This window comes from Clytia hemisphaerica, unplaced genomic scaffold (genome assembly GCF_902728285.1).
Source record: "Clytia hemisphaerica strain Z4C2 unplaced genomic scaffold, Clytia hemisphaerica genome assembly, whole genome shotgun sequence".
Taxonomy (NCBI): domain Eukaryota; kingdom Metazoa; phylum Cnidaria; class Hydrozoa; order Leptothecata; family Clytiidae; genus Clytia; species Clytia hemisphaerica.
Window position 1 is genome coordinate 337,724 of NW_027104287.1, and position 27,967 is coordinate 365,690.

At 35.9% G+C, this 27,967-nt stretch overlaps 2 protein-coding genes across 3 annotated transcripts in view; one reads left to right on the forward strand and one right to left on the reverse strand.

The window, feature by feature from the left end:
• Positions 1 to 27,303, forward strand: part of LOC136817020 (acetyl-CoA carboxylase-like) — a 47,581-nt gene extending 20,278 nt beyond the window's left edge. Inside the window, exons 31-60 of one of the 2 annotated variants that reach the window (XM_067073363.1) lie at positions 103 to 225; positions 429 to 488; positions 2,644 to 2,685; positions 3,104 to 3,244; positions 3,604 to 3,678; positions 3,821 to 3,907; positions 4,087 to 4,155; positions 4,511 to 4,602; positions 15,252 to 15,519; positions 15,726 to 15,803; positions 16,012 to 16,086; positions 16,574 to 16,633; positions 16,864 to 16,935; positions 17,105 to 17,242; positions 17,392 to 17,433; positions 17,744 to 17,920; positions 18,098 to 18,208; positions 18,473 to 18,616; positions 18,961 to 19,084; positions 19,295 to 19,388; positions 19,567 to 19,663; positions 22,573 to 22,708; positions 23,345 to 23,522; positions 23,778 to 23,899; positions 24,122 to 24,201; positions 24,420 to 24,485; positions 24,826 to 24,926; positions 25,258 to 25,327; positions 25,588 to 25,721; positions 26,040 to 27,303. In XM_067073363.1, the coding sequence (XP_066929464.1) occupies positions 103 to 225; positions 429 to 488; positions 2,644 to 2,685; positions 3,104 to 3,244; positions 3,604 to 3,678; positions 3,821 to 3,907; positions 4,087 to 4,155; positions 4,511 to 4,602; positions 15,252 to 15,519; positions 15,726 to 15,803; positions 16,012 to 16,086; positions 16,574 to 16,633; positions 16,864 to 16,935; positions 17,105 to 17,242; positions 17,392 to 17,433; positions 17,744 to 17,920; positions 18,098 to 18,208; positions 18,473 to 18,616; positions 18,961 to 19,084; positions 19,295 to 19,388; positions 19,567 to 19,663; positions 22,573 to 22,708; positions 23,345 to 23,522; positions 23,778 to 23,899; positions 24,122 to 24,201; positions 24,420 to 24,485; positions 24,826 to 24,926; positions 25,258 to 25,327; positions 25,588 to 25,721; positions 26,040 to 26,235 (3,252 nt within the window). In that variant the 3' untranslated portion in view covers positions 26,236 to 27,303. Of the gene's footprint in view, positions 1 to 102; positions 226 to 428; positions 489 to 2,643; positions 2,686 to 3,103; positions 3,245 to 3,600; positions 3,679 to 3,820; positions 3,908 to 4,086; positions 4,156 to 4,510; positions 4,603 to 15,251; positions 15,520 to 15,725; positions 15,804 to 16,011; positions 16,087 to 16,573; positions 16,634 to 16,863; positions 16,936 to 17,104; positions 17,243 to 17,391; positions 17,434 to 17,743; positions 17,921 to 18,097; positions 18,209 to 18,472; positions 18,617 to 18,960; positions 19,085 to 19,294; positions 19,389 to 19,566; positions 19,664 to 22,572; positions 22,709 to 23,344; positions 23,523 to 23,777; positions 23,900 to 24,121; positions 24,202 to 24,419; positions 24,486 to 24,825; positions 24,927 to 25,257; positions 25,328 to 25,587; positions 25,722 to 26,039 lie in introns of both variants that reach the window. The other variant, XM_067073362.1, reaches the window with a different exon arrangement.
• On the reverse strand, positions 4,982 to 14,114 carry LOC136817044 (transmembrane protease serine 9-like). Its single transcript, XM_067073389.1, has 13 exons — positions 14,011 to 14,114; positions 13,547 to 13,666; positions 12,903 to 13,183; positions 12,366 to 12,648; positions 11,832 to 12,161; positions 9,147 to 9,257; positions 8,596 to 8,789; positions 8,203 to 8,485; positions 7,737 to 8,062; positions 7,092 to 7,185; positions 6,700 to 6,872; positions 6,221 to 6,503; positions 4,982 to 5,354 (listed from the first exon to the last, which is right to left on the reverse strand). Exons 1-13 carry the CDS (start codon positions 14,054 to 14,056, stop codon positions 5,026 to 5,028), a joined length of 2,853 nt encoding a protein of 950 aa, XP_066929490.1. The 5' UTR covers positions 14,057 to 14,114; the 3' UTR covers positions 4,982 to 5,025.
• Positions 27,304 to 27,967: the final 664 nt, after the last annotated feature.

The window sequence follows — 27,967 nt, forward strand, 5'->3', positions numbered from 1 at the left end:
GATATTATGATCAGCTGTGTTAGGGTTATCGAATATCTTTTTAGATTCAAACCTCAAATTTAAAGAGTATCGAGGCTTTATGTTGCGACTTTTCTCGTTCAGAGTTTGAAAGAATTTGACAATGACCCCATTCATATTATCAATGTGTGTATCAAGAAGAGTGATATCTCTACCTCCAACCAAGAAGAAGAGAAAAACAACCTCCAAGAATTCATTAGATCCAAGGTACAAATTCAATAAGCGAATAAAGTGAACAGCCCCCTCCTCTTGTCGAAGCATCTTTCTAACATCAAGCTGTATAAAATTTTCAGAATATTCTTCTAAATATTTTCCCGAGCAACAAAGTACATGTAGGAAGGGTATGTCGAGATACCGTCCCTCCTGTAATTCCGCTGTACCTGTGATTTTATTTTGTCTTTGGTTTTCAGCGAGAACAACTGTGTGAGCATGGCATCCGAAGAATCAGTATCTTAATGAGTGATAACAAGGTATCATACAGTGTTGTGTATTTCTTATCATTGATACAGAAGTATCTTGATTCCGGTACGGGAAACCAGGGTTTGATTCCCACTCATGGAGGTTCACATGGCAAGTGAATGAACCTTTGCCCGGGTATACCGTGTGAGGAGAATCGGGTAGTCAGTCCAGGGTTGCTGACGGGATGCTTAGTCGCGTTATACCAGTTTCGAGAATGGGCTGGCTGAATAGCTTTCTGTAACTAAACCAACTAGAAATAGAGAAAAACAACTTTTAACTCACTTTTCATGATAAAAATTGATGCCAAACAGATTTCTTTTTGGACCTACCGGGAGGTCCTTTAATTTGACCGTTGTCCGTTCGTCTGTTACAAGCTTTTCTCGGGATTGGCACATTAGTTTTTTTTAATTTTTTGCACAATGATACAAAATGGCAATGCCTGAAAAGTGACGGAGCCGGATTTTTGAAAAAAATTTTTGTGGGGCAAATTTGGGCCAAAAACTACCTAAAAATTAGGTTTTTTGGACTTTGTGCAAAATTGCTTCATTAGTTTTTCCTGATTTTTGGCAGAAAGATAGAGTGCAAGGTACCCTAAAATGTGGCTGAAGTAATTTTTCTCGGAAAATTTTTTTTCGTCGTCAAATACGGATTTTCGCAAATTTGGGCCAAAAACTACCTAAAAATAAGGTTTTTTGGACTTGGTGCAAAATTGCTTCATTAGTTTTTCCTGATTTTTGGCAGAAAGATAGAGTGCAAAGTACCCTAAAATGTGGCTGAAGTAATCTTTCTCGGAAAATTTTTTTTCGTCGCGTCGTAAAATACGGATTTTCGTTTTTTGGGGGAAATTCCCTTTTACCATTTTCCTGTTAGCAGCTTTTCTCGGGATTGGCTCATTAGTTTTTTTTAATTTTTTGCACAATAATACAAAATAGCAATGCCTAAAAAGTGACGGAGCCCGATTTTTGAAAAAAATTTTGGGGGGGCAAATTTGGGCCAAAAACTACCTAAAAAAAGGTTTTTTGGACTTTGTGCAAAATTGCTTCATTAATTTTTCCTGATTTTTGGCAGAAAGATAGAGTGCAAGGTACCCTAAAGTGTGGCTGAAGTAATTTTTCTCGGAAAATTTTTTTTCGTCGTCAAATACGGATTTTCGCAAATTTGGGCCAAAAACTACCTAAAAACAAGGTTTTTTGGACTTGGTGCAAAATTGCTTCATTAGTTTTTCCTGATTTTTGGCAGAAAGATAGAGTGCAAAGTACCCTAAAATGTGGCTGAAGTAATTTTTCTCGGAAAATTTTTTTTCGTCGTAAAATACGGATTTTCGTTTTTTGGGGGAAATTCCCTTTTACCATTTTCCTGTTAGCAGCTTTTCTCGGGATTGGCTCATTAGTTTTTTTTAATTTTTTGCACAATGATACAAAATAGCAATGCCTAAAAAGTGACGGAGCCCGATTTTTGAAAAAAAATTTGGGGGGCAAATTTGGGCCAAAAACTACCTAAAAAAAAGGTTTTTTGGACTTTGTGCAAAATTGCTTCATTAGTTTTTCCTGATTTTTGTCAGAAAGATAGAGTGCAAGGTACCTTAAAATGTGGCTGAAGTAATTTTTCTCGGAAATTTTTTTTTCGTCTTAAAATACGAATTTTCTTTTTTGGGGGGAAATTCTGTTTTACCATTTTCCTGTTAGCAGCTTTTCTCGGGATCGGCTTATTAATTTTTTTTCATTTTTGCACAATGATACAAAATAGTAATGCCTAAAAAGTGACAGAGCCCGATTTTGAAAAAAAAATTTGGGGTAAATTTGGGCCAAAAACTACCTAAAAATAAGGTTTTTTGGACTTGGTGCAAAATTGCTTCATTAGTTTTTCCTGATTTTTGTCAGAAAGATAGAGTGCAAGGTACCTTAAAATGTGGCTGAAGTAATTTTTCTCGGAAAATTTTTTTTCTTCATAAAATTTTCAAAAAAGACGACCAAGTTACACAATGATAAAAGAAAATAAATCAGACGTTTTTGCATTGTTCTAAAACTTATTGTGTTTGCTCACTACCAATAGTAAAATGTAGAATGCCTACTTTTATCTGATTTTGATCAACAGGTAGGTCCATTCAGCATGTTGCTTGTTTATTTTGTTCTTTTATTTAATTTTCTGTTTTTGTCTATTCTCCAGGGAGAGTTTCCACACATTTACACATTCAGGGCAAGAGATCAGGTAAATTCTATAGAACAGACGATTCGATTCGCCCATACTCCTTTATGAAATCAAACTCTGATTAAATCAAAAGATTGCTAAGACCTTAGCTGGACCTAATTTAAATTAAAAATTAAAAAAAAAATTAGGAGGCTGCCAAAAATACCGGGTAACCCACGATAAACTTTGGTTTGATACTTGTTGTTTAAAAAAGCAATGCATCGAATTTTTAAGTTACGATATCTAGTTTCTAGGTATAAAAACTTCAAGCGCTTTAAGACATTTGTTCAGCATCGAAATGTCGAAAACTTTATTTGAACTGGTATTAGATTATTTGGTCATCCCGGTAAATTAACTTTTACTAAACGTCTGATACAATCACATATTCGATCAATATTTTCCCCTTAAATTCTGGAAAACGTTTTGTCTGTATGTTTAGTTTTACGAAGATCACATTTACCGTCATTTGGAGCCAGCCTTAGCTTTTCAACTGGAAGTGAATCGAATGTCGTCTTTTGACTTGACACCTATCAATTGCACCAACAAAAGTCTTCACTTGTACTATGCTTCTGCTAAGAAGGTAAAGATGGAGTTATGGTTTTGCAGTTTTTAGCAATTTTATACGGATGAAAATGCAATTTTTCGCAATGTATCGGAAAAATACAGTTAACGCTCTCTAATACGATTCACAAGGGGAATTTAATTTTCATTAAATAAGGGAGTGTATCAAATTGAAGAGCGTCGTTTATGAGAGTTTCTTGTTGACGGTGATTTTATTATTGGTTATCTTTATTATTGAATAATAGAGCGTATCGAATAGTAGAACGTCGAATTAGAGAGCGTCAATTATACATCTAAAGTCTCTTGTGAGATGGTTTTACGACTTTTAGTTTTTATTTTAGTTAATAAATTTCTACTTTTCACATTTCTTCATAGCAGAGGGACAATCAAGAAGTGACGGACTATCGATTCTTTGTTCGATCTATTGTCCGACATGGTGACTTCGTTACTAAGGTAAACAGAATATGTCGCTTTTGCAGCAAATTTCTTTTTGCTTCAGGACCTTTAAATTTCTTTTTGCCTCAGTATTAAGTAAATTCATTAACTTTTTGATTTTTTCAACCATTGCTAACTTGTCATTCACTACTTCTTATAGGAAGCATCTTTCGGCTACCTCGTGAAAGCAAGCGAGGTCCAGATGTTGGAAGCCTTAGATGAAATTGAAGTTGCTCTCAGCAAAGTTGTAAGTTTTACTCCATACGCAACTTTTCTTGATTTGATTATATTTCTTCAACCCTCTTAGGATAAAACTCCCTTCAAATGAATGTAGCAATCTGAAACTCTCCATTCGACTTGAACAGAATTTGCGTCTTGTGTCACGCCTTGTTTTGCTTCTAACATTTATCCATTCGTGTTTTGCAGGACAGAAGAACGGATTGCAACCACATCTTCTTGAACTTTTACGCTACTATCATTATCGAGCCACAAAAGGTACCAGGATAATTTATTTTACATGTTTATGAACACTTTTTCCAGTTTTTAGAATTCCACCTCTTTATAATGGAATCTCCATAACTCATACACGCATGGAGAACTAAAATTTGTTGTATTTGTTGTTGTTGTATGGAACAATTGGGCTACAAAGATTCAAGGGCTCGTTACTTGAAGTGACCAGAAAACTTGTTCGAGAAATTAACATTTAAGGTTTGAGTTTTGGAGACTCTGGTGTACATTTTTTTTCAGTTAGGACTTCATTTTGCAACTTAATTTCTCAATAAACGTAGTTTTTTAAAGTCTTGTGCTTGGCTTGGCTTAGCTTTAATGTTGATTTTTTTTATATTCTTAGATTGAAGAGAGCATTCGAATGATTGTATTGAGACATGCTTTGAGATTATGGAAGTTGCGAGTCCTTAAAGCAGAATGTAAAATCAAAGTCAGGTATTGTAATTCTTTTGTCTTATAAATCTAAATTCAAAATTATTTTTAAGGATTTATACTCAGGGTGTGTACACACACCTGTGCTGAGTAAGGATCGTTTTAATTGGCTCTTCCCGCCTCTCGCCCCCTTCCTGGGGCTGATTAGTGATGCAAAAGGTGAGTATTTATCCCTTCATGAGGCTCCAGTTTACAAATCTTCCGAGGTGAGCGTGACCATACCCCAAATATAATGTTTGTGCTGTTTATTCGTTTGTAAGCTAAAAAGTCTTTCTTTGGTTATGAGTTTCTCATTATTTAATACATGTTAGACTTTGTTTTGAGTAAGTGCATTGCAACGAGTTATCGGAGACGAATCTTTTAATTTTAGTGTAAAAAAAAGTTGGAATTGAGTATTTAGATTCTTGTTCACTAAGACTATTTAAATTACAAACTTGGAACATATTGCTTGATCCAGGACAAGTACTTGTTGACTGGAGCGTAAGCTGTGTAGTATTTACAATAAGTGTAAACATAACTAGCAACACCTTCGACAGTCCATGATCCGTTTGATTGTTGACACATCAATGGACCACCAGAATCACCGCGACATGCGTTTGGATGTTGTTTACCGTCAGGATCAGCGAATCCGAGACCAACGCAAACTACCTCTTCATTGTAGCGACAACCTTCGTGTGGAGTTCCCACAACTGGGAGCTTTGCCTGTTGCAGCTTGGCTGGTGTGTATTTGGCTGGGTGAGTCGTGGCTCCCCATCCTACGGCGACGAAGGGTACACAATCAATATATAAATTATGACAAGACCATATGGATATCGATTTGATTTTGAAACTATTTTGAGAGGGGTTCGCAAAATCAAGGGTCCCCCCCTTCTTATATAAATGGATAAGAAGGCGTTGGGTTGGGTATACTTTAAAGGAAGAAACTTTCACGAGTTCGTGATTTTTCGGCCGAATCGCAAATATTAAGTTCCTCGAAAGTTATTTCCTGCTAAATGCGTAATTTTTTTTCACCAAAAATTTCAAAAATGATTCTTACAGGAGGAGCCCGCCCTATAAATTGTAAGTATTTTGCTTTATAATACATTTCACTCTGATGTTATTATATATAAAAATAGGTGAACTTGTGAGTTAAAGGTAAAAAACAAAAACAAAGTGCTCTTTAATTAACGATGCAATGAGTAATATTATGTTAAAGTAGCATTAATTTAAAACTTGTCTTTTCTTTGATTCGTTGAAAAAAAAATTTTTTGGTTTGCCTCATTCACGAAAGTTAATTCTCGCAAAATATGGTCAAATTTGTCAATCGCGAAAGTTAATTCCTGCGAAATATTGTTTGACATTTGCAAGATTGATTTCAATGGTAGTGAATGTTGTCAAGAAACAGAAGAAATATTTGCCAATCAATATAGTTGAATGGGCCATTCGTGAAAGAAAATTCCCAAAATTTCGCGATTTTTTTGTCTCGCAAAGGTTTCTTTGGCGAAAGTTTCTTCCTTTAAAGTAGTGTAGCTCTCAAACTTCCTTTGAAACTGTTTGCAACACAGTCAAATTTAACCGAAAATACTCGAACTAGTCACTGGATTATATGAACTCAGTTTAACTTTAAATTCGGAAAACTTACCTGCAATGTAACAGTTTTTTCCAACTTTCGGGTAGACCCCTTCCTTGGGCATGCATGCTCTGACCACGCGATCGTTTAATTTCAACGGAGCTTTGAGCTCTATCAAAGCGATATCTGCATTGAGACCATCGCCTTTTCCGTAGTTAGGATGCATGATGACTCGCTTAGCAACGGATCTTTGTTGACTGCTTTCTGGTTTTGATTTATCGTGTGCTCCAGCGACGATGTTGAAAAAGTATGGTCTGTGTGTGTTTCCAGCAACGCAATGACTAGCTGTTAAGATCTAAACCATAATCAAGTTATTTTCATTTAGAGCGAAAGTTGTAGGCTTTTAGTCTAGTCAGTTTTCAAACTGTAGTGAAGCAAATATTGTTTAAAAAAACCGACAAAAACAGCTTCAGTCCTTTTAGCAGAGTGAATATGCTTTTTTAAAGGAGTCTCTATCAAAAACCCTTAGATCTAAATGTTTATCATCTCACCCAGTTGGGAGTCAAGATTGATCCTCCACAAAAGTGGGCTCCTGGACTTCCTGGGCTCTGTAGGGAAACTATCCAAGGCCATGCTCCAGGCTTTGCTTCAACACCATTAACAATACGACTTTGTGCGACTTTAGACACTCCACACTTTCCAGAGTTGCCGCTTAACCACCATGCTAAAAAAGAGAAAAATTTAGTTTGGTTTGCGATAGGAGATTTTTCTGGTTTTGTTTTGGTACGATTATCCACATATGAATTATATTCAAGGCTAAATTAAGTGAGTCTTCGGTCTCTCGGTCACCATCAAGAATTCACCACCCGCCCTTCTTTCTACAATTGTTGGACAGAATTTTTTTTAATTATTAAAATTTGCTTTGACCACTGAGTTTACATACCGTTGGTAGATGCGACTAGCGCCAATGCTACGAAAATTTTGAACATTGTGTCGTGATGAACTATCTTGTTCAGAATCATTTGCAACCAACTTTTCTCTTTTTATGCGATATTTCCATAAAGTGCCATTCAATTATCGGTTTATTTGGTCAGCCGGAAAAAAATCTAATTAAATTAGTTTGTCATTATATTATATAGAAAGACGTTTCGAAATTCAGTCAAATATTCCTTTGAAAATCTAGAACATCAAAATTCAAAGTAGCAATATTTAAGCAATATTAAACTTCCCACAGACGAAAATTTTTAATTTATTTGACCAGTTGGATAATGTTATTACACTTCTGAAAGTAGTTTTTATCGAGGGGTAAATCTTCTACATTTTCTAGAATCAATAATAAAACCCAGAAGAACCGAAATTTTTGAAAAAGAAACTAAAATTCCAAAAACATCCAAAACAAAATTGAACCCAGAAATCCATGAAACTCAATATTCATTAAATCTCAAAAACCCTCCAAAAAGTACCGAATCCTATCCATTTTCTTAACTGGTGCGTAAGATCATCAAAGACTTGTCAATTGTTTTAGTTTGCCTTTATTATTTTTTATCAATCATAAACATGGAATATCATCTACAAATTGTATAGTTTACAAATTTGGAACATATTGCTTGATCCATGGCAAGTATTTGTTGACTGGAGCGTAAGCTGTGTAGTATTTACAATAAGTGTAAACATAACTAGCAACACCTTCCACAGTCCATGATCCGTTTGATTGTTGACACATCAAGGGGCCACCAGAATCACCACGGCATGCGTTTGGATGTTGTTTACCGTCAGATTGTTTTCCGAATCCGAGACCAACGCAAACGACTTCTCTGTTGTTATGACAACCTCTGTGTGGAGTTCCAACAACTGGAAGCTTGGCTTGTTGGAGACGGTTTGGTGAGTTTCCTGGATGAGTTGTGGTTCCCCATCCTACAAAAAAGTGAAGCAATATATACGTACTTACGCTCGCAACAGAAAGCTCTCTTTTATTCGGCTGCGTTGAATGTAAAAATAACCCCTTTTCAGAGTAATTTCTATAAAAACTTATCCAAGCCATTATTGAAACTCACCGGCGATGTAACAGTTCTTCCCGACTTTTGGGTAGACACCTTGTTGTGGCATACAAGCTTTGACAACACGGTCGTTCAATCGAAGTGGTGTTCTCAATTCAATCAAGGCAACATCAGCGTTCAAAGCTCCGCCTTGTCCATAATTTGGGTGCATGATGACTCGTTTACCAACAGCTTTCTGTTTGGAACTCTCTTGTCTTGATTTATCATGTGCTCCAGCGACGACATGGAAATATCCTGGATTGTTCTTATTTCTTTCCACGCAATGGCTGGCCGTTAAGATCTAAATCAAACACGCGATTATAAGGAATTTTGATGGTGCAAAAACTTGAACATATCCAGATCTATAATCTTTTATGTGTTCTTGCAGTTGTGATCGAATATTTTACCTACCCAGTTTGGAGTCAAGATTGTACCACCGCAGAAGTGGGTTCGAGATCCTCCTGAAGATTGAAGAGAGACAATCCATGGCCAAGCTCCAGCTTTGGCTTCAACACCATTGACAATTCGACTTTGTGCGACTTTGGAGATTCCACATTTTGCATTTGCATTGTTGTCGCCACCATTTCCACCACTCGACCACCAAGCTGAAATATACGATATATTTACGAGCATTGTCTTATACGGATTGATTGAGCCGGACACAGTAGATCGAGATAAAAGCCATGTATATAGGAAGTATAATTTTTACTAAACCTGTGCATTGTTTTCAATGACACAAAACCCATCAATTAAACTTTAAATCTGTGAGGCCTGTAATTGCTGGAGTTTCGTAAATTTGGACAAGAAAATCAGAGCGTGCATTTTATTCCTCACCCACCTGAAATGCTGAAAGTATTCTGCAAGGATGACATAGTAACACAAATTTTGTGCCACACTACTTTTCATTCACACCTATCATACTTTACAATTTTTGAGACGAAAACTTTCGGGCATTCGCTTACCAGATGCTGATGCGATTAATGCTAGTCCTACCATGAATCTGAACATTTTGTCTGATTTCAGTTTGTCCCAACTGCCACCAGCCTTGAAATCTTTCTCTTTATATACATTTGCTCATTTTACTTCTTTGACCAGCTGATCGTTAAGCAAATATAATAAACTTTTTATGTGCTACATTTTAACGTAATTTCCAAATTCCAATGAGGTTAATGCGACTTTAATTTGCTGATTTCAAACTTCAACCTCCTAAAACTCGTTTTCAATTTATTTCATTGACGAAAAATTGTTACTTTTGTATGATGTTACTTTTAAAGACTGTTAATTAAATATTTTTCTATACTTGTGCAGTTGAGTAAAGTTATACACCGACTCTTTAATAAAAATATTTGCCGCTATATTTTACCTTTCATACTCGTATTGGCTGAGATTTCTTTACAGTCCCTGGCCCACAGAATGCAGGTGTTTTTTTCTGATGCGAATTCTGACGATTCTGTGATTATGAAAATTATTTTCTAAATCCTATAAAACCTTTCATTAAGATAACATTTTCCCGCTAGTTTCTTTTCGTTTTCACCTTTTTAACTTTTGGCAATGAGAACGTCAAGTTTGCGTCAAAACTATCGGTGCCCCACAGAATTCAGGTTCAGTTTTTCACGGATAAATGTTTTACTTTTTCAATATATTTCTTAAGCTTTTCAAAAAATTTCTGTACCAAACTCCTACTGCTTTCTTAGTACTTTTTGTAGCGTTATCGTTAATAAAAGTGGAAGATGTACCAGAAAATGCAGGTTTGTGGCCCACAGAATGCAGGTCTCGTCGACAAGAAATAATAGTGAATAGTTAGTGAATATAAAGTAATGAATTTTTGTCAGAAAAGATAGCAGAGATATTTAGACGCCCTTAGGAGAGGAAGAGAGTCCGTTTACTTTTGTGAACTTTGTCGTAAAGAGAGTCAAAAATGAAACATATGGTTATAAGTCTATCGAATAGGGTGCAAACTTTTGAACAAGAAAAATGTACAACAATTTACTTCTTACTTAAAAATACAAACGCAATTACAGCGTTTCAAAGCCTTTAAAATTACTGTAAAATGCGAAACTTGGAATTGACTTCAAAATAAGTACTCAACGTCGAAAACAAGTCTAAAAAGCCTGAAAATGCAGGTCTCAATTTTTTGACGCCGCAAAAATCCTAATCTTAAAGGTCACAGATTTTGATATTGGGACTATAGCGTGATGTAGGAAATCAAATATAACAGAAGATGAACTTCCAGAAATGAGACCCTCCTCTCTTCAGTTATGACCCGAAATTTCAAATTCTCCCTCGACTCATAAAATACGGGCCTTATTATTAACTAAAACTTATTATGAAGACCAATGAGTAAAAACTGTTCAAACAGGGCCAATGATTTTGATTCTCTTGATGATTCGATCAAATTGTCAAAAGCATCATGAATTAATAATATTTCCACTGTTATTCTACTCGAGGTATGATCTGTCACTATGACTGATTTTTGGACCTACCGCCGGGTGCCCCGGTGGAGGTTCTATAAATTAACCCATGTCCGTCCGTCCGTCCGTCTGTTACCAGCTTTTCTCAGGATTGGCTCATTAGTTTTTTCTGATTTTTTGCACAATGATGCAAAATGGCAATGCCCAGAACGTGACGGAGCCCGATTTTCGAAAAAAAATTTATTTGGGCAAATTTGGGCCAAAAACTACCTAAAAATAAGGTTTTTTGGACTTTGTGCAAAATCCTGGCATTACTTTTTTCTGATTTTTTGTACAAAGATGGAGGGCAAGATTCTCTAAAGAATGGCTGAAGTGGTTTTTCCCGGAAAATTCTTATTCGCCTTAAAAAACGGATTTTCGTATTTTGGGGAAATTCCCTTCAACCAAATAAGAAAATATAGCTTTTCTCAATGTTGACTCATAATTTGTTTCTGATTTTTTGCACAATGATGCAAAATGGCAATGCCCAAAATGTGACGGAGCCAGATTTTTAAGAAAAATTTTTTTGGCCAAATTTGGGCCAAAAACAGCTTAAAAGGTTTTTTGGGTCTGAATGGTTTAAGTGATTTTCGTATTTGGGGACATTCCTTTTTACCATTTTACATTATTCAACACACAAGCTTTATTTTTCCATTCTGAATTTTTGTACAATTATTGTCACTTTTTTCTTATTTTCATCTGATGTTAATCATTAGGTAGGTCCATTCAGCATGTTGCTTGTTTAACCTTGTTGAAGCGGTAATTGGTTTATAAAAAAAGGTGTATCTTCTACATGTTTTTTTATAAGAACATCCAAAATTTTTCAAGCCTTCGGATATTTTTAACTTTTCGAATTTTTAAAGCCTAAATATGTTCTTACCATGCTCTTATTTTTACCAGTTTTGTCCATTTTCCTAAGAAAATAAGTGTTTTAACGTCCACAAAGCCTTAAAATGTTCTTAACATTTTGGCCATCGAAGCCTTATGTTCTTATAGTTTGTTCTTATAAAAAAAACGTGTAAACCACGAAAATCGGGAAATCTATCAGCTGAGCTGGTATAGAAAACATAAACCTTTATCGGATAAGATAGAATGGTGTTTTCTACACTTTGCGTAGAATGTGACATGAAACATGGTACGTTTATGAGTGGTTTTTATTGTATTATTCCTTCGATCTAATTATCTAAATCATAATTTATAAATCCCGAACGTATTGCTTGATCCAGGACAAGTATTTGTTGACTGGAGCGTAAGCTGTGTAGTATTTACAATAAGTGTAAACATAACTAGCAACACCTTCGACAGTCCATGATCCGTTTGATTGTTGACACATCAATGGACCACCAGAATCACCACGACATGCGTTTGGATGTTGTTTACCGTCAGATTGGCTTCCGAATCCGAGACCAACGCAAACGACTTCTCTGTTGTTATGACAACCTTTGTGTGGAGATTGGACAACTGGTAATTTGGCTTGTTGGAGTTTAGGTGGAGCTCCTCTACTTGGGTGACTTGTTGCTCCCCATCCTAGAGAACAAAGTTAGAAAGGAAGTTAAATTGACTCAAACCAAAGCTATCAATGTGCTTAATAGGCTTTGGACTGACGAGATTTATTGTCTCTTTTTCGAGTCTTTAACACATGATAAGATATTTTCAAAAAAAACATCAACCCGGATCAGCCCTGACCGGGTTGATATAGGCTGATAGATATCACCTTCCCAAATATCTTACCGGCGATGTAACAGTTCTTTCCGGCTTGTGGGTAGACACCTTGTTGTGGCATACAAGCTCTAACAACACGGTCGTTCAATCGAAGTGGTGTTCTCAATTCAATCAAGGCAACATCAGCGTTCAAAGCTCCGCCTTGTCCATAATTTGGGTGCATGATGACTCGTTTACCGATGGATCTTTGTTGGGTACTTTCGCGTTGTGTTTTGTCGTGTGCTCCGACAACGACGTTGAAATACCCTGGATTGTTCTTGTTACGATCAACGCAATGACTGGCTGTCAAAATCTATGAATGAATGGATGAATGAATGAATGAATGAATGAACTGTGTTGTAACTTTTCCCATAATCCGTGATCTGTAGATCAGTCTACTTTAATTTTCTAACAAGGATTTCCGTCAAAATGTCTATTCCTTGAAAAAATGCAATTTTGCTATTAAACGGCTTTCTAATTTTACACCATTGTGTCCGAATTTACCAAAGGCTGGTACAAAAGTGTAAAAAATATGTCAAGAAACAAAAAGACAAGAATCAATCTTACCCAGTTTGGTGTCAAAATTGAACCACCACAGAAGTGGAATCCGCTTGAACTTTGGAGAGAAACAATCCATGGCCAAGCTCCTGGTTGTGCTTCTTGTCCGTTAACGACACGACCTTGTGACACTTTAGAAATTCCACATTGTCCTTTGTTACCGCCGTTTCCACCATTTCCTCCGCTGCATTTTCCGCAGAGTTTTGGACAATCATCGCGAACCCATTTAGTGGCTGCACAATATTTTTGCCATTCGCTTTTACAATGCGATTTGTCATTACACGAGGAGCCTGCGTAAAATAGAAGAAAATTATACGATCCTGTTTTTTTAGTTCCTTTATGCTTAGATATCATATTCATCTCTTGTCGGAGCATTAACCGTAGATTTCCCACTTAATCGCCAGACATCAAGTAATAATTATGGTCGGCACACGTAAATGATGTTCTAAGCTTTAATTAACAAAAAATTATATCAGGCATGATAAGTTAGAAAAATTCTATTGTTCTCAAAGAAGTTTTAGAATAGAATTAAATACAACCGAATTAAGGAAGTTTTAATTCACTTCTTTCAGATGTCCATGCATTTTTTCCTTATTGGGACTAGTCAGCACTGCGTATAAAATAAATAAAAGGTAATCACATAGAACACTTACCACCATTTCCACCGCCGTTACACAATTTACAAACGTTTGGACAATCGTCACGAACCCACTTTGTGCCCTGACAATATCTGTACCAATCTGCTTTGCAGTGTGATTTATCAACACAAGCAGCTAAAAAATAAGAACTAAATTTAGAGCGAAATAACCTTAAATGAAACTTAATTTTGACTCTTTAAATATGAGCTACTACTGTCTGGGTCTGAGACTCCCTTTTTAATTTACTAAGTTACTAATAAGACGATAAGGTTCAAGCTAGAAGAAAGCTAATAGTCTGAATCTGAATGACCTTCACAATACTGCAAGGAGTTTTAGGAACACGAATTTCTTATACATACAATGTTTGTGAATTAGAGGATAGAGTTAGAGATAACCTAGTAAGTAACCTAGAGAACAGTTGGCAAATAAGAATTAACTGTTGGGTTCTAGACGACATTTAAACATTGGTTTTTACTTACCTGCAGCTGCTGCCACAAGCCCTAAGGCCACCAATAATTTCAGCATTTCTATTTGTGTTTGATCGAAGAAATAATCTTCTCAGCGTTAAAAGTGAGTTCCCATCTTAGAAACCTCCCTTATTTATGCATTTCTTCGGCTGTGGGATGTTTGCCTGTTTGACTAGGTGAGAATAACAAGCAGCAAATTAAATTTTGCTCACCGACCAAATAATGAGAATCTAATTTCGAAAATATGATCCAATGCATATATTTTAAAGGTGTTTGGTCAACTTTAAGAAGAAACATGTTGATTCTCTGCACACAGTCTACTTTTTTTTATGATGAATTTTAAGGTTTTCAAATGTAATTATTTGGATACTTAACGAACTAAACTTTCTCAACACCTTTGTTCAAGTCATTTAAAATCGTTAAAGATTGGGTAATTCTATTAATTCCTTTACGTTGTTTATACCAATAATTGAACAGTCGACATACCAACTTTGTACTTTCGCACGTCAAAATAACCTGGTCAAAGTAGTATTATATTTTACATTTCTTTGTTTGAATAAATTCGAGAAATACCCTGATTCCATAACAGATCATCCAATCTATGCATACCACGTATCCATGGTCTTTAGAATACATACGTACCGGCGGCGGAGTAATCAGAACTAAATCGGAGATTAGCTATAATCTGAATTTCAGCATTTACACTGTCTAAATTCCAAATTATGGGTGTAAACCCTCAAATTGTAGGTTTTAGTCTGACTGACGTCTACGGAAATGTATTCAGCGTTGTTTACAACTACAAACTTCTAGAAATGGATTGTCTGTCATATAAAATTAAATTAGGATTAAGGATTAGTCACTTATTAAAATAATTTCCTCGTAAAACTATTGTATTGATTTTTTTCCGAAACGAGGTCCGAAGTTTTGGTCAAAAATCGATTCAATCAGTCCAATAAGACCAAGACCAAAAAAAAAGCTCACACAAACCAGGGTGAATTTTGAAGCTCACTTGAAACACTTAAAATATTCGATTCTACTCGTAATATTGTTACGTGTTCTCAACTTCCAGAATCTTAGAATGTCTTTTTATCCCTCTGTCCATCTCTCTTCGTACCTTTTCTCCCATTTTTTTAATGCACTAACTTGATTTATTTGTAATTCTTTGCTTTATTCACTCATCTCGGAAACTTAGGAAAGAAACTGTTGCTACACTATCATTCTAAGTCTAATACAATCCTAATTCCTCTTACTAGGCTCACACCAGAGAGTCCAATTATCACATTGCGTTTATTCATGTCGAACGAATCTGGTTATTCCTTGGACATGTACACATACCAAGAAGTTTTTGACAAAGCTTCCGGTCGAACCATCTTCAAATCTTACGGTGACCGACAAGGACCACATCACGGGTTGCCCATAACAACGCCGTACGTCACTAAGGACCATCTACAATTCAAACGATTTGCTGCACAATCGCAACTAACCACTTACGTATATGACTATCCAGAGCTATTCAGACAGGTTAGAATCTTGCCCCTTTCTTCGAAGAAACAGGGCCTAAAGTGACGTGTTTTTTCAAAGTCTCGGTTCTTAGAAAAAGTAGCAAATCTTCTATAATGAAGTTTTGTTGTTGAGTTATTTATCTTTAAACGCGATCAACTTTAACTTAAAAGAGCGTTCGGAGGGTTGTATCAAAATCACTATTTTTGTTCCAATTTTTTCTATAGGCTGTACACAAGCAATGGAAAGATTGGGTTGCTTTGAACGGATTACAATGGTCACTATTTCAAGTCAGAAAAGACCTGGTAAGTACTGGTGGTCTCGAACGCTGTCGAATTCTAAAATTCTGTTGATTTTTCGTAACGGAACTTGTCCTCCTCATTATGGCGTGCACGGTTGTTTTCTCTTCCTGTTCCTAGTTACATTTTTCGTCACTTTCTGAGGAAGCCAATTATGTCTTTATGACGCTCAAATATGATTTTCTATACTTAGCTTTTTTTTTACTTGTAACAGATTGAATGCAAAGAGTTGTGTTTGGACAGCAAGAAAGAATTGGTTGAAGTCAATAGACATCCGGGCGAAAATGATGTAAGTAAACTCTGAAAGTAGTTTTCAATCAGGAAAATTTTGACTAGAACAGGGTTTTAGGCTTTCAGTCTGAATTAGGTCTTATTTAGACGGCCGACTTTTTGCCTTGCTTTCGTTCAATGTGAGAAACGGCAGAAGTTCGATGAAAAAGATTGAAACAAGGCATTGCACTGACTTTATTTATAGACAGTCGACTTTCTGCCGAGTTTTGTCAAAAATGAGAAAAGGCCCTTGATCCCCCACTGATCCCTAAACTGGCTCCTAAACAGTTAAGATGAGCTGAATTCTGCACACCAATGTCTAAAGTTGGTTGGTAAATTGTCGACAGTTTATTGAAGATTTACGCTATATGCCACGTTCTGTGTTGTACATTATCTAACATACTTTTATAATAACATCATTGTTGGTCCGTTTGACTGACTACAAAACAATGCTTTTGGGATTATGCAACTCTTGTCTCCATTGAAATTCTTGTTTTATCTTTAAGTGTGGTATTGTTGCATGGCATGTTACTTTGTACACACCTGAGTATGATGAAGGTCGAGAGGTAGGTTATTAGATGCTTCTGATTTTTTTATACTAACAATTAAGGATGGGACATCTTAGCCGTTTTACTGTTTATTAGACTCTTAAGGTATGACCGGAGGCTAGATTCAAGGATTTTAACTGATGCTCCAAAAAGCTGGCCTTAGGGTAGGTGTCTGCCCCCCCCCCCCTCCGACGTATACCTGTATTATCCTGTCGTTCAAATTTTTCTTTCCCAATTTCTTTATTCAGGTTTACATTTGTGCCAATGACATCACTCACATGATTGGCTCCTTCTCGTTGGAAGAAGACTCACTATATGACGTAAGGATTGAAAATGTCTAATACCTTTTGATAATGAAGTACTTAAGCTTGATATGAACAAGGTTATACAGTCGTACTTCTAAGGATATGTAAACAAATTGACGTTGATAACGGGGATGAAATTTTCAAAATTTAGATCCCTTGAAAAGTCTATTGTTATCTCTCTCAGAAAATCCTACAACGGGCAATAAAAGCAGCTGTTCCTTTCATCTACATCTCTGCTAACAGTGGAGCGAGAATCGGATTGGCTGAAGATGTGAAGAACGCTTTCAGAGTGGCTTGGATTGACAAAGACAGACCGGATAAGGTAGGTTTGAGCCTGATTTGTCCATAGTAGATTTTTGGAAATAACAATTTTTTTCCAGGCTAAAAATGAACTATAATTTGAGAGGCTGTTTTTCGAATCTTTTGGTTGTGAAAACTGAATCTTAATTGGTTTTCCTTCTAATTTTTCAGGGCTTCAAATATTTATATGTCACACCCTCGGATTACACGAAGGTAAGTCCACGTTATATAAGAAAATATAAGAACATTCATTCATTTGAACGTTCATTCCATTGGATAAAATGTTCTTATTCTCACCATAGAAACATCGGTTATTTACTTGGAATGCATCCTGGAGTTTTTCAAACCGAAATGTTTTAGAATACGCAAAAACTACAATTCATTTAAACCGTTGCAATTCTTAGAGCACCTTTGAAGTCGATTGCTGGATTTCCCTTGTCAAAAAAAAAATACTTGTTTATCGTGAACATCCCCAATAATTAACTCCGTGTAATGTATTTTTTATCTTTCGATCTTTCATTAGCTTGCATCAAGCAACTCTATTCACGCTGAAGCTATCGACGAAGACGGTGAAGTCCGCTACAAAATCACGGATGTCATTGGAAAAGAAACCGGTATTGGTGTGGAAAACCTTAAAGGTTCTGGTCTCATTGCTGGACGCACTTCAGAAGCTTATGAGAAGACCGTCACATTGAATTTGGTAAGACGTTAAACACAAACCGATACAAATTTACATTTTTACGCATATCAGGTTTTGGCACGTTCAGTTGTGTGTCGACTGTGGTTTCAAAAATGATGAAATGAAAGTTTTACATGATTGTAAAGGAATGATGTTTCTTCTTTCGCTGATGGTTTCAATTTTCTTCTTCTTATCCAGGTGACATGCCGTACAGTTGGCATCGGTTCTTATTTGACACGGTTGGGTCAGAGAATTGTTCAAGTGGAAAACTCTAACATCATTCTCACTGGTTTCCACGCATTGAATAAGGTATGAGTAGGTAAATACCTAACAGTTTATGCATTTTAAGGAAAACGTTCTTTCTTTTTTCTCGATCTTCATTTTCAAGGTTTTTCCCTCTTAGGCCTGCTTCAAAAATTGCATTCGGTTTTTAAATTCAGTAAGATTTAGTGTCTGGGCTAATTTATAAAGAAATTTGAAATGGATATTTAACTTTGAATACTGGTGTTTTTTATATAATTTTTTTTTAAAGAAAAACTTTTCCATCGTTTTGAACCTTCATATCTTATTTAGCTTCTAGGAAGACCTGTCTACTCGTCAAATGCTCAACTGGGTGGTCCACAAATCATGCACAAAAATGGTGTCAGTCACTTAGTAGTGAAAGACGAATTCAATGGTTTAGCCGAGATCGTCAAGTGGTTATCCTACATACCAAAGGTAACTCTTGATATATTGTTCGATTCACCCTGCCCTTGTAGGCTTTGAATCTTGAAGCTATTTTTTTGCTTTCTCCGGACCCCTAGTTACAAGCATTTTTCTTTCCTTATGTAATCAACATGACTCAAATGCTAAATTCGCTACATGTTTATTGAAAATACTCATAGCCATCGTCATAGCCTGAATATCTGAATTCCGAGAGTAAAAGAAACAAAGAGATTGACTCGTACTACTCCGAACTTCGTGAAGAACGTACCCATTAGCTGTAAAAAAAAGGATTCGATACCGAGTTATGCTTCTAAGTAGTAGTATACTTACACTATCTTTTTTAAACTCATTTGCAGAAACGTGGAGAACCTTTACCAGTATCGACAGTGACGGATCCTGTAGATCGTACTGTTGATTTCAATCCACCAAAAGGACATTACAACCCAAGGCACATGATTGCTGGACGGGAAGAAGCCAGCTGTAAGTTTTGTTCCTTTATGCGTTTCAATATGTTATTTAATTGTTATTACTATGAGGCAATTCCCTCTTTAACTTTGATTTTGCCAATTATTGTACCTCGCTCTCATGGAAAAGAATGGAATGCATTTCTAGTATTTTCTGCGCAAGAAACTTGATTGGAAAATTTTTATCCTCGACATCTATACACAATTGTAACCTTAAAAATTTCAGGTTCCAACAGATGGGAGAGTGGATTGTTCGACAAAGGATCATTCACTGAAGTGCTCTCAAATTGGGCACAAACTGTCATTTGTGGAAGAGCAAGGTATTAATTCATTGATAAAGTAACCGTTATCTTACTCGAAATATGAAGAAAAAGCTGACATAGCTACTACAAGAAAAACATCTTCACCTCTTATTTCAAGAGATTCAAATTTTTCAGACTACCTTTAATTGGATCAATTTGAAGTACTCTAGTTTTTTCAATGTTAACTTTCTTTTAGACTTGGTGGCATTCCAGTCGGTGTTATTGTACCAGAAGTGAGACCGGTCGAAAAAAGTGTCCCGCCAGATCCAGCTGATCCTACATCAGAAACAAAGGTATCTTTGTCCGTCAATCCAATCAGAAAATTCTCAACATGTATATTTTAGCCCTCCAAAACCTTATTGATTCATTTTCCAACCACTTCTCACTCTGAAGACTGTCTAAATTTTAAACACGATTATGAAGAGATAACGAATGCAGTCGAGGATGACCTGAAGCGTGAAGGCTCCCTTTTTGGACCTACCTTGGAGGTCCTATAAATTAACCGATGTCCGTCCGTCCGTTCGTTCGTCCGTCCGTCTGTTACCAGCTTTTCTCGAAATTGGCTCATTATTTTTTTCTGATTTTTGGCACAATGATGCAAAATAGTAATGCCCAAAATGTGACGGAGCCCGATTTTCGAAAAAAAATCATTTCCGGCCGAAAATGACGGAAATATGCCGGAAAAACTGGTTTTTTGGCATTTTCTCGAGATTTCATCATTAGTTTTTTCAGATTTTTTGCACAAAGATGCGTATTAGCAATGCCCAAAACATGGCAGAGTCAGATTTTTGAGAAAAATTCTTTTCCGACCGAAAATGCCGGAAATATGCCGGAAATCGCCGTTTTTGCAGATTTTCATCGGACTTTTTCCTTATAATTGGTTGTTTTTTCACAAAAAAACATTGTTAATAGCAATGTCAGTATAGACCTAACTCTTCATACAAAAATTACGGGAAACGCATGTTTGGACTTTGTACCCTATGCTGCACTCAAGCACTTAAGCCAAAGTCCCGCAAAGGCGGGACAAAAATCAGTTTTTTGAAGTTTGCAAAAAAACGCCACATAGAAGATCTTTCAAATTCAGTATGTGAATAGAGCAGTAAAAAATACAACTTTTCTATTTTTCCTTTTTTTTGCAAAAAGTTCTAGGAATGAAAATAAAGGGATAATGATGATTGAATACTATCCATTGATGTCCCGCGGCACTATCGTAAAGCTAGAATCGCTTTGCGTACTCTTCGCTTGAGAAAATGATTGACAGATTGAAGTTTTCACCCGCGCAGGAGTTCGCGGAGCGGTCTCGGCTCAATCCTCGGACCGCGCTAAAAATGGTAGACTGAGCTATGATAGATCATTTCGATGGAATGTTTACAAGGCTCTTGACAGAAAATCATTTGTTTTATTGTCAATGATGACAGTGCGGTTATTAATTTTGTTAGATCTGACAAATTGATGTTTGTAAGTGCACTTTATAGTTTTGACTGTTTGATTCCCATTGAAGAATCATATTCTGGTTTTCATGTTATTAGATGCTGTTTTAGAGCTTTAGGTCTACACTGAATGTCCACGATCAAGCATGGTTCAATTGTCAATAAAACTGATTTTTGAAGCCGGAACTTTCTAAAAATCGCCGGAACTGCCATTTTCGCCGGAAAAACGGTATTTCTTGAATTTCTCGAGCTGTACTTTATATTTTTTTATGAAATTTTGCACACTGACAGGGTGGCCAGCGATACTGGAAATACTTGAAAATACTTGAATATACTGGAGAAAAAAATTGATACTTGATTATACTTGAAATTTTGATAAAAGTGTTATTTTTCAAGTATATACTGGAAATGAAAATCTCTAGTACTGGAATATACTTGATTTATCATTCATGATGCCGCGGAGTTCAAATCCTGGATTGATGTCCAGCGCGGGATAACTCACCACCCTTTTTCTTTATATTGTTTGTGAATATCCTTTTTCGTCGAGTCGATTTTAGTGGAGTATGTACTTGAATATACTTATTTTTCTTAGTCCAAGATACTTGAAAATTTTGAAAATATACTTGAAAAATGGAAAAAATGTGTGAAAATGTACTTGATTATACTGGAAATTGGATTCCCGAAATCGCTGGCCACCCTGACTGATGTAAAATGACAATACCTTAAAAGTGACGGAGCCCGATTTTCGAAAAACGTTTTTTTCCGGCCGAAAATGCCGGAAATATGCCGGAAAAACTGTTTTTTTGGCACTTTCTCGAGATTTTATAATTAGTTTTTTTCTGATTTTTTGCTCAAAGATGCGTATTGATATTGTTCAAAACATGGCCGAGTTTGATTTTTGAGGAAATTTTTTTTCCAGCCGAATATGCCGGAAATCGCCGTTTTTCTGGATTGTCATTGGACTTTTTCCTTACATTTGAATGTTTTTTCATTCAAAAACATTATTAATAGCAATGCGCACCATCAAGCATGTTTAAATTTTCAATAAAATTGATTTTTGAAGCCGGAGCTATATAAAAATCGCCGGAACAACCTATTTTTGTCGGAAAGACAGTATTTCTTGAATTTCTCGAGCTGTACTATATATTTTTTTATGAAATTTTGCACACTGATGCAATATGATAATACCTAAAATGTGACGGAGCCCGATTTTAGAAAAACATTTTTTTCCGACTGAAAGTGCTGGAAATATGCCGGAAAAACCGGTTTTTTTACATTTTCTCGAATTTTCATCAAAAGTTTTTTCTGATTTTTTTGCAGAAAGATGCGTATTTGCAATGCTCAAAACATGGCTGAGTTCGATTTTTGAGAAATTTTTTTTTTCGGTTGAAAATGCCTGAAATCGCCGTTTTTGCAGATTTTCATTAGATTTTTTCCTTGTATTTCTATATTTCTCACAAAAACATTATTGAAAGCAATGCTCACCATCAAGCATGATTCAATTGTCAATAAAACTGATTTTTGCGACCAGAACTTTCTATTTATTTTTCCCCTACAACCCTTCCCTCTCCCCCCATCAACAATCAATGATGAATTTATTGCGTTATGCATTTTCGCTAAACGCTATATTTTTTGACTGATTTTTTTCTCCTCGCATTGCTATCCAACTTTCATCACCAGGTAGGTTCATTCAGCATCTAGCTTGTTCATCCTAATGTTAGGGGGACATGACTTTCCCGGGATATAACCTCAACAAAACATATATATTTTAGCTGATCGTACAAGCTGGCCAAGTGTGGTACCCGGACTCTTCTTTCAAGACTGCTCAATGTATCAGCGACTTCAATCAAGAAGGTCTTCCCCTTATCATTTTGGCCAATTGGAGAGGTTTCTCTGGTGGTATGAAAGGTGAGGTTTTCAGACCTAGTTTTTTAGTCTCAAATTAAACTGGACAAAAAACGCTGATGATGGGAGTTGTGTCAACACGTACTTTTATTGCTAATACTTACCTTAACCTGTATCTACCAACTGTGTAAAGGCAGAAAGCTTTCAGAATGTTACGCAAGTAAAAAAGATGTTATTAAATTAATGTGTCGCAAATTTCATCAGGAGGGAATTAGGTACCACTACTCTGATACAAGAGCGTGGAAGATATGCTAGACATTGTGGTCTGTGGTGTCGCTCATCCCGTTCTGCGCCCGCGACGAGCTATATGCTCTGCCCCGCAGTTAGAGTGTCATCACTTTGCATCATGGTATCTATGTTTCACGTGCACAGAACCAGCAGTGTCTGGACAGCGCCAAGCGTTCCGACTTGAAAAAGGAGGAATTCCTACTTTGCAAGGAGTATGACCCATTCCCCAATTGGGAGGGCCCATATCAGAAATTTAGCTGATAAAACTCTCTCGATTTATACGAAAAGAAGATTATTTCAAGGAAGAAAACTTGATAATTTGATAATAACAATTGGAAACGGATAGAGCATTTTGATTTCTTTAATTACTTTCAAAGATAGTATTGTCTGAGGAACCGAATTCTCTTTTAGACATGTACGATCAAATCTTGAAGTTCGGTGCATACATTGTGGACGGTTTACGCAAGTATAAACAACCGGTGTTGATCTACATCCCACCTAAAGGTGAACTGCGTGGTGGTGCATGGGTCGTAGTGGAGCCTTCCATTAATGAAGAGCACATGGAAATGTATGCTGACAAAGAAGCAAGGTATTGTATTTCTTCGTTCGTTTCATATAGGGACATATCTAAGTGATCTAAAATTCTAAGAGTATTTGACTTGAGAGTAGTTGTAACGGACGCCCTTTAGCACACAACGTTTCGTCTATTGTTATCCAATTGTATTCTGGTCGCTGTTTTGACATTTTTGTACCAGTTTGATGATCATTAATCTTTCACTTTCTGTTAATCCTTCTGTTAATATCAAGTTTATTATATTTAAAAACTTTCTTTCTTTCTGCGTAGGGGAGGTGTACTCGAACCATCAGGTACATGCGAGATCAAATACAAAATGAAAGACATTGTTCGAACCATGAAACGATTGGATGAAAAATATTCTGATATTTCAAATCAAATTGCTGCCCCTGGTAAGTTAAAATTTGCCCTCAGTGCTGTATTATTTATCTCAATATAAAATGATAGCGTCACTTTGGGAGGAGTGAAACTCAGTCTAAATTTGTTGTTTATTGATCAACTCGGAAAGTTTTCGAGCTTTCGATATTTTATGTAGTTCAGATATTTTCCTAAATTTTTGCTGCATTGTTGCGTTAGGAAACTCGAGTAATATTATTTTTTTATTGATTTTTCAGATACGCCTGCTCAAGAGAAGAAAAAATTGGAAAAGAGTCTAAAAGAAAGGGAAAAGGACATTTTACCAGTCTATCAAAAGGTTTGTAAAATAAAGGAACGTTTGAAAAGCTGCACTTCGAAATACAAAAACCCATCAACACTTTGCTCGACCGAATATTGCTTCGAGTTCGTGAAATAGTGTATGTCTTATGTCAAACAATACTTACACTACTATACACATTGAGGATAGAGATTATAATATAATATTTAATTATTTTAATTGAATTACTTTTGATGAAATCTCACTCACTTTTACAGATCGCTCTAACGTACGCAGACCTACACGATACTGCTGGTAGAATGCAAGAAAAGGGCTGTATTGATGTAGGTTCAAATAAACTTATATTGGAAGCTTTTATTGAAATCTCGTGAATTTAAGTTTGGCTTCGTTTCGAGAGATTCTTCTCCCATCATCAGGCAAAAGGAGGATGCTTTATTCACTATTTATACAAAGACCTTTTGATTACACATGATTAAAATAACATAATTATATAAGTGTAATTTCCTTACAATAAAATTCAAATAAACTCACTCAGATTAGGTCTTGACCTACCTACTAGGTCAAAATGATCAACGATCGTAGAATCCACTATCCCTTCTCATTCTTTGAAACTGTTTCAAAGACTTTTAACCAATCTGACGTTTTTTGTTATTTTTTTCACAGGGTGTCTTAGAATGGAAAAACAGCCGAAAATTTTTATATTGGCGCTTGAAACGTCTCTTATTACAAGATAAAGTCAAACAAATGTTACCTTCAAGCAATGGGTATGATTGCTTATTGTATAGTATTTCTTTTGAGTGCTTGATTCGATCCCATACAACACTTAGTTAACTTAGCATCAAAGATATTTCTCTCGATAGGACATGGCTATTCACTGTATCTTATCCAACAGAATAATAGACTGTGTCCTGGCGAGGACAATTTTTCGGGTCAATTATTCTAGTGGGCAGAGTTAAAACCATCTGAAACCATCTGTACCAAACAAATACTTTTTTCTCCCCCCCCCCAAGTATCATCACGATAAAAAACGCCTGGTGTAGGCTATGATTGCGCTGAAACTTTGATGTTTATCGAGTTTTCATCTCTATTTTTCAGGGGTTACACAAAAGCTCATGTAGAAACTGTTATTCAACGATTATTCTTAGAAGAAAATGGCACAGTACAGGTAAGAATACGCTGAATCGGAGCTATTTCTCATAGTATTTTTCTAAGTAATTTTGAAGACACTATTTTCCTTAAACGATTATAATAATAGGATTTAAATTACCCGATACATCCCCCCCCCCCCCTCAAATACCGTAGTCCGTCGCAGATGGCCCAAAAAACTGAAATCATACATTTTCCAATTGATTGATTGATTGATTGATTGATTGATTGATTGATTGATTGATTGATTGATTGATTCTACATTTCTTTTTATAACAGTCTTACTTATGGGAAGACAACGAGTTTGTTTGCAGATGGATGGAAGATGATCTTCGAAAAGATGAAGGTTCATCACTCATTAAGGAACACACCAAATGGCTCCAACGTGATATCATACTCAGAGATATCAAAAAGTAAGTTGCAATATAACTTTGGAAATTTTCTTGTTGCTGGACGTTCTGAGCCCACGCCCATTAAAGTGATATTGTCAGCAAAATTCTTCCTACAAATATAACGAGGCAGCCTAAATTTAACAATCTTTAATAACAGGGGCCTGCTGAGACTCCAGCCTGTTAGACGAAAATCGCTTTTTGTTGCACATGTACAAGCTACTGAGGCCCTACCCATTCAGAAAATTTGTCATAAAGGGGAAGAGATAGTAGAATTTTTGAGATCTTCTATTCATGGTGAATTTCAAATCTCTGAGTGATATAAGTTTCCTTTTTTCCCAGTATTGTAAGTGCAAACCCGGAGGTTGCCATGGACGCCATCGTCAATATCGCACAACAAATGAACGAATCAAAACGCAACGAATTGTCACGTGTTCTATTAGCATTGAATTCAACCAATGAGCGTGCTTCATCATCTTCTGGTGAGGAAGGAAGCGAACCATCGCGTACAAACTCTGTAGCTTCTTCTACTACGTAACATTTTTTTGACAATGTTGGGAAAAGTAATATTTTTATTCTTCATACTTGTAGATTATTGCTGTTCAAAAAATCTCCTCAAACTAATTCATTGAAATTAGTTTTTAACAATTCGCAATACTCGTATGTACTCAAAAGCTCACGATTATGTAGATGACACTGAAAGTTTAAAAAAGTATTGGTATCTTATTATATTGGGAACCACCAAAGAAATAAAATCTTGCTTTTCCACTTTTGAATTTTAAGCAATATAAAATGAGGGCTAAGTTGGTAAACTGGTTTCTAATGCCTTCATGTCTTGAATTATGAATAAATCTCAGTTCTTGGACGAGTATTGGATACTTCATCATTTGAACAGCAATAATGTATAGTGTTATATCTTCAAACCAAATATTTTTTATACGTTAGAAACATATCAAATTTTGCGCAAATTATCTTCAGACGATTTCGAATATAGTAGTATTAGATATACGGGGTATGTGCTTGAATGGAATCAATGGCAACTACATTAATTTGTACAGCCAGTTTTTTTTTCTAATTTGAAAACGCCCTGTTTAGTTCTACATAGATCGAATAAATTTCAAAGTTGTATATTTTTATTTGAAATGACTTGTACATAGACAAATTGGAATTTTTTTTTAAAGTTTTCCTTTAATATTTGTTTTTGTTTTGTTTTCCCTAGTTCCTTTGCTTCCAGTACGTATGTGGAAACTTTTGAAACCATTTTTCCTTTATTTTCCCCTTGTTATTTTCTTATCTACTTTGCATGGATTCTACCCAAAAAGAATTAAATTTTAGCGAGAACTTGTTATTATATCTTATTTAAATAAACTTTCGAATTCTTTTTAAACAACAAGTACTGTGCTGTTTCATTTGGGAAGGATTTTTGCCATTTTGCAAAAATGGCAATTTTAAATTTCATTTTATTTTTTTTAGTTTGTTTTGTTTATAATCAATTCACCTCTCTGCCCTCTGTTATATTTATATCAAATCAATTTTATGAAGAACAATTTTTGATGAAAAAGTTTTACATTGAGCACATAAAGATGGTACAAATGCCTGTCTGCCATGCCATATTGTTTCGTTTGTTTTAATTTCATCTTCGGCGGGGGGGAGGTTGTTTTTTTGCCAACATCGGATCATAATGGTCTGTTCTGTGCTTTTGTTTAAGCCGCCCCTGTATCATTATGTGGGATCTCTGTGGTCTCTCCACTCCATGCCATTGCAACCGCCATTGCAAAACAAACCAAACTTCTATAGCCTCACTGTTACTGGAATTTCGAAAATCTAATTGGATTTCTAAGCTTAAAACCTTGAAAATTCCAACGTGTTAGTTAATTACAGGTGATTTTCATCCGTACAACTGGGATTCGTTTAGATCTCGTTTCTTCCCTACTGGCTCATTACAATATTCTTTAAATTTTTACGTAAAAATAAACAAAAGAGAATCATTACACGTTAGCCCTAAAATGGCTGAAAAAGGGACACTTGAACTTTTTTCAGAATTTTTTAGCTCACGGGCGGGGGGCTGAAACCGCTGAAAAGCTCTATACCGTAGAATGGCTTATCTGACACCCAGATGATGCAGAAATTTTCTTTTCTGGTAACCAGATGTGGACATTTCCGACACGCTAAAGCTCTGAAGGTTGGGAAAAATTTTGGTGTTTGGCCCGCTTTTTTTCGGAATTAATAATAGATTAGACTTAGACTGGAGTCGTTTATAATGCATGTAA